The 6,546-nt window shown below is 48.5% G+C and overlaps 1 protein-coding gene across 10 annotated transcripts in view; it reads right to left on the bottom strand.

The window, feature by feature from the left end:
- UHRF2 (ubiquitin like with PHD and ring finger domains 2) overlaps positions 1-6,333 on the bottom strand; it is a 73,640-nt gene extending 67,307 nt beyond the window's left edge. For all 10 annotated transcript variants that reach the window (XR_014939206.1, XR_014939205.1, XM_015848969.3 and 7 more), the window contains exon 1: positions 5,754-6,333. Coding sequence is in view for 8 of the 10 variants with exons in the window: in XM_015848969.3 (XP_015704455.2) it covers positions 5,754-5,906 (153 nt within the window). In the remaining 2 variants the exon portion in view is untranslated. The remainder of the gene's footprint in view (positions 1-5,753) is intronic.
- Between the last annotated feature and the right edge of the window lie 213 nt (positions 6,334-6,546).

Here is a 6,546-nt window from a genome sequence, read left to right on the forward strand (position 1 = left end):
GGAGCTGGAATTGTTTAGAGAAGAAGAGGCCTGGGGTGACCTTAATGCTCTCCACAACTGCCTGAAGGGAGGTTGTGGTGACATGGGTATCACCCTCTTCTCCCTTGTAACTAACAACAGCATGAGAGTGAATGGCCCCAAGTCGTGACAGGTGAGATTCAAGTTGCATGTTTTGATATATTTCTTCTTCAAAAGAGTTGTGAGGCATTGCAACAGGCTGCCAAAGGAGGTACTCATAAAAGGTTCAGATGTTATACCGAGGGACACGATTCAGTGGTAAACATTAACGATAGGTGACAGCTGGATCTTAGAGGTCTTCTCCAACTTCGGTGATTCCATGACTCTAAAAGTAATAATTTAAGATCCAGGTGCATCAGGGCAGTTATTTGCATGGAATTTATCAATTCAGTGATTATGAATGTGCATCCAGTTAACACTTTTGGAGAAGGGAATTCTCATAAACGATACCAAAATTTGTTACTGGCAGGCAACACTCATCATCCATGAATTAGGTGCTTCGTGTATTTAAAAGTGTTGAGGAAGGGAAAAAGTTTGTTGGTTTTTGTGGGGGGCTTCCAAACCACCACATCCAGGTTCCATACACATACATACCACAAAACAGAGCCCTCAAGCTAGCTGCTGTTTCATACGAAACCTATTACATTTTAACAGTTTCCTAATAATGAAGTCAGTATAAAGTATTCTGGTTTTATATTTGCTTCAGTATTTCCTTCAGTTTGTTTAGGTGTCCAGAATAACAAAGCTAATGGTAGAAGAGACTGAGGAGTTGCCTTAGTAACTTTAAAAATGTAACAAGAAGTCAATTTCAGTAAACAATTTTGCAACCAAGGAAAACTGTTAATAGGGCTGCCAAGTAAATTTTAAGTATAGTCCATGAATGTTTCAGGAATTTCTCGAATGCAGTCTGACCACATCTGCCCTGAATACTCCAGATTGTGCTCTTAAATCAAGCTACAGAGTTACTTACTACCTGCTTTGCTGAAGGAGGACAATCACTCCCCTTGTAAGGCTTCTTCAATTTATTTCTCCAAGATCTAAAGCTGCTCAAATTGAAGACTTCTCACACCCATATTCTGCCTGAAGCAGATTGGTTTTGGACAGCTTCAGTTGAAAATGTTTACAATTTTCCAAACAAAGCTGGGAAGAAATTGTATTAAGTAACTCGATTGTTTTATGAATAGGATTGGCGCTCCCATTCTTTGGGGCAAAACTCAAAAAAAGCTTTTCTTCTGGAAATCCATCCAAGCTGTTAGTAATTAAAAAGCCTTTAAACATACAGTTTACAATCCTGAAACTTAAAAGTCTCATGAAACTCTGTCCAACTGCCAATTCAATTAAAGACATATCCCATTGCCAAATTTATAACTGTGCGCTTCACCCAAGTTCAAGAGTCAAGGTTGCTTTAACACAAGAAGACTCACATGCAAAAAACTACAATGCCTCCACTCCTGCTACTCCTCAGTCTTTTCAATTTAATTTACAGAAACAAAACCCTAAGCACTTCAGAATCATAGCAGTGACCCAAAAAATTACGCGAGTCGCCTTTAACAGGTATGGAGCAAGATGCATGTTTCTTGTATATATGCATGCTTGTGTATACAAGCAGAGATACATTTCTTCTGATGAACCTGATTTGCTCACTTACTTGAATTTCAGTCTGATATCAGGACACTGAACAGTTTAAACACTCCCACCTCCACCCGCTCATTTCAGTCTTTCACAAAATAAGTTTGGAGCTCTGCCCTTACCAAAGGGCACAAGAACCTAGAAGATAATTTTTAATCATTGCTTGTATTGAATTTATATGGCATAGTTTTGTTACTACAGGACTGCAGAGGTAGCCTCTGCAAGAAGTCACCAGAAACTACTCCCATCTTAAATTCAACCAGTTCAAGATAGCTGCAAAAGAGAATCACTGCTGGCCAACAATAGTTGTGCCTCTGTGATAGCATATTTAAGAAATATTAAAAGGAAAAAGAAAAAAATAACAAAAAAAAATGCAGATGTGAGGACTGAGAAAACACGAGAAAAACAGCCCTGCAGACACCATGGTGTTGGAAGAAACAGAGGGACAATAGAGAGGAACACGATACAGAAACTGTCCTACAGCCCCTGGGTACCACACGAAGCAGATCTCTATGTGCAGCCATGGAGAAGCCCACAGTGCAGCAGTGTGTGCAGCCCGAAGGACACTGCAGCCCAAGGCCTAAGCTGCAGCCCAAGTGGGAGCAATCCACTCCTGAAGGATGGACACCCCCACGGTGGAGCAGCTCTTGAAATCCTGTATTCTGTGGCAAAGAACCACACTGTAACAGTTCACTAAGGACCGTAGCCAACATGGGATCGGCTCCACCACAGGAGCTGTGGAAGACTGTGAGGAAACAGGAAGAGCAGAGACAAAGTGTTACCACCTGACTGCAACTCCTTTTCCCCTTTCTCCTGCAGTGACCAGGATGGAGATAGAAAGTAGAAGAATCCAGGCTGAACTTGAGCTTGGGAATAAAGGGGAGAAAGTGTATTTATAGTTTGTCTTTTTTTCCATTTCTTACTCACTACACTTAACAACTGACAATAAATCAACGTTAACCAATCCAAGACTCTTTTGCCTATGATAGTAACTCAAGAGAGACCTTCCCCATCCTTATCACAACCCAGAAATTTGCTCATTTTCATCATATTTCCTTTCCCCTCCTTTTGCTGAAGGGAGGGAATGAGAGGCTGGCACCTGGCAACCACTTGCAGTTAACCCACCACACTGATGTGCACACAAACCACGAAGAAAAACATCTGGGTTCCAATATTCTTGCTTCTCTGCTCTGGTAAGCACTAGAGAAGAGCCGCATGAGATGACTGTCTCTTAAAAGACGACAGCCATCTACAAGCTTCCACTAAAGTCAAATTCTAACAGGGTAGGAGGGAGTAATGAAAGAAGCCAAGACAAATTAATTTGTCATATTCCATGAAGAATACACATTGCTATACTATAACAGCATTTGTGTTTACTTCTATGAAAAATCCAAGTCAGTTGTGAGATCTCCTGCACAACCTTCAGCTCTCTGGTGAATTTTCAAACTCAGGCTTCATCGTATTTTTTTTCCTGATCAATTTTTCCAGCATTACTACTGAAATATAGAAATCACACTGATGATTACTATTCGGTCACACACAAAGTCTGCCCTGTTAGGTCACGATGCCCAGATTTTGTCTACTCTCATCTCTCTTTCATTTTCCACAACAAACACCGTGTCTTTAATACTCCCACTAGAAAGAGCTACACAAGTTTTCTAATTAGGACAGACAGCATACTGCCAACAGTTAAGTTAAACTGCTTTGTCTAAACTTTTTGACAGAGAAGCTCCATACACTGCACTGTAACTCAGGAAGTTTATTAGGTTGCTACAGCACAGCAAAGAACTGCGCATAAAATCTCCTACAAAAATTTTACCTTAATCTACAGAACAATTCTACTTCTTCGCCTAACAGTTTAGAAATGGATCCTCAGAGTCACAGATGTCTCCATGGATCAAGGAGACTAAGTTAGAGAATAATACTGTTCCTGTTCACTCTTCGGTGCCACATGTGCACAGTAGGTCCTCCTGGCAGGAAGAGCTGAAAACAAATCTGTTCAATCATGTGCTGCTTTTCAGGGTTACGCAAGAAAAAAGTAGTAACATCAAGTATCACATTAACCACAACACTAAGTGTTGACCATTGGTCCTAGGGTATCTTAACCCTTAAGAATAACAGATGAAGAACAGCTCAATAGTTCCCGCTTCAGTGTTTGAAGATCAAATCCCGGCAAATTACAGTGTGCAAGGTAAACTGTATTGACTGGAAATGGACACTCCTAGTCCAAGAGCAAAATAGAAGCCATAGCTTAAAATGTTAGTTGAAGCTTAGTTCACAACCACTGCAAGTTGAGACTATGAAGGTGTTGAAATTTAGCCCATAAATTGTGACTCGCTTAGGTTTTTGTATCCATACAACCTTGTACACCTCACACTTTCAGAAGAAAGGCAGCTATTTAATAAGTCTGCCTGGATCTCTCTGGAGATCAATTGATCTCTACAGGGTCCTGAAGAAACTACACTAAGTAGTGCCCAGCAGCTGGATCACAGTTACACTAGCAGACCACACAGATTTATCCATACCAAGTGCTAAACACTTGAAATGGAAGAGCGCAAACAAGATGTTTTCTCAACAGTTGCAGTACTTTTCAATTTTTTCATGTTGTTTACTTCAAATGAAAGTTTTCTGCTCCCTTCACCTGAAATATCCCCTTTTCCCTGATTTTATCATGTTCTTGAGAGTTGCAGCTGTTTACACTTTCCTTTGCTCATATCTCTCTCCACACTCCGTTTTACTTGTGCAAGAGCAGTCCTTCTGACCTTTTTTCTACTTACAAACACCATGGAATCAGAAAAAGCAATCCATAACCACTAAGAAAACTTCAGACTTAATTATAGTAACTGTAAGTAAATGGACGTAAGTGGTCGCAGAATTAGCAAAGCTAAAAAATAAAAAAAAAAAAAAAAAAAAAAAGAAAAAATGAAAAGAGATCCCTTCTCCTTAATTGTTTACTAGACATTAATGCAAATGAGGCCTGGGCTGAATGAAGTACGCTTAAGTATGCACTGGACTAATAAATGCAGGAGGGCACAGTTCACTACTGGCTTTCTTCCTTGCTTCTCAGGTAAGCCCTGTGTTCCACAGCAAGTCCCACACCAAGGGATGCACTGGGGCAACACAAGGTAAGCAAGTTACACAATGTCAGGGCTGATGCTCCTTATTTGGCCCTTTTGGTGAAGCAGCAGGCTGCCCACAGTGCTCCTGATACACACTCTCCTCAAGTGCTCAGTCCCATCAGTGGGCACATGCAGGGTCTGCTCGTAGCTTTAGAACCCAGGCTCTGCATCGACCCGCTGCATCTCACCTCCTGGGCATCTCTAAGAGAAAAAATAAACAACCCTATTCCTTACATGTTTTTTCCTGTTGGTAGAAAAACACCCCTCATCAGTTGCAGGGCAGAATCCTCAGCGCTGAGCCGGAGCTGACACTGCGGCAGCGCTGCTGGAGGAGCTGCATCTCGAAGCCATGCTCTGGGAACACACCACACACCCCTCCGCCAGATGATGGCTGCGCCTCTCAGCAACCGAAGCGCCGCGTAGACCTCCTAGTTTATGTAACGCAGCTGACAAGGTTACACCCTTCGGAAGGCACACGCAGCCCGAGGCGCCGTGTTCCATCACAGCACATCTGGAGCGGCGGCAGCGCTCCGTGCCAAGGGTCGCGGTCCGGCGGGGCCCCAAGCAAACCAACGGCCCGGCCCGGCCGCTCACATGGCCGCCCCCCGCGGGGGATCGGGAGCGGCGCCCCGAGCAGCGCTCAGCGCGGACGGGACGGTAACGCGGGGAGCCCCGGGCACCCCCGGCCGCCTGTCACTGTCACGGAGGAGCGGCGGAGGCAGGGGCGGGGGAGGAGCCTCCGCCGCTCAGGTGGGAAAACACAAACACAAAGGGCCCCGCCGGCACCTGCCGCCCCCGGGAGCGGGGCGTCCTGTCAGGCGGCCGCCCGTCTCCCCCCGCCCCGCATCGCACGGGCCCGGTGGGACCGGAGCCGCCGACAGGCGACACGCGGGCGGGGCGGGGCGCACACAAAGAGCCGGCCGGGCAGGGAGCGAGGGGCGCGGGGCAGCACCCCGCCCGCCGTCCGACACAGGCGGTCCCGCTCACCTGCTTGCCCCGGTAGAAGAGGCGCTGTCGGTCGGGGCTGACGCGGAAGGTCTCCTGGATCTTCTCCCGCAGGCACTCGATCTTGGTCAGCCGGCTCAGGTCGTCGATGGTCTGCGTCTCGGTGCCGTCGATGGTGCGCACCTGGATCCACATGGCTCGTCCGGCCGCGGCGCGGGGAGGCGGGACGCGGCCGCTCCGCCGCTCTCGGGGTGCGCGGCCGTGGCGTGCGAGGCAGGAGGGGAGGGAGGGGATGGGGCCGGGCGCGTCCCCGCTCTTTGTTCGGATCGGCGGGGCAGGTTTTTAAATCCCGCGGAACGGGCGCGAGGTTCCCGGGCCGCCGGCCCCGCTCGGAGGGGACGCGGGGAAGGACGGGACGGGACGGGACGGCCGAGCCGAGCGGGGTCCGCAACGCGATAGGCCGCGCCGCCCCGGGACAGCGCGGAGGGGAGGCACGGCCGGGCGGGGAAGCGCCGCGGCGGAGCTAACGGGCACCGCAGGCAGCCATCGCCAACCGGGGAGTGTTTACCAGGCGCCGCCGCTCTCACATGGAGGTCACGGCGCCAACGCTGCTCTCGCGAGAGCCGCCGGCCGCGGCCGTAAAGAGACAACAACACCGGGGCGGGGGGGCGATGAAGCGGGCAGCGCAGCGCGGCGCAGCGCCACGCCCCCTCCCGCTCTGCACGGGCCGCCCGCCCTGCAGCCGCAGTCGGCTCCACGCCCCGCCCCGCCCCGCGGATGGAGCCAGGCGGGGGAGGGGATGGCGCGCTAAGGGACGGCGACCGTTACGTCTCCA

Source organism: Coturnix japonica, chromosome Z, assembly GCF_054131305.1.
Source record: "Coturnix japonica strain WE chromosome Z, WE-NBRP24, whole genome shotgun sequence".
Lineage (NCBI taxonomy): Eukaryota > Metazoa > Chordata > Aves > Galliformes > Phasianidae > Coturnix > Coturnix japonica.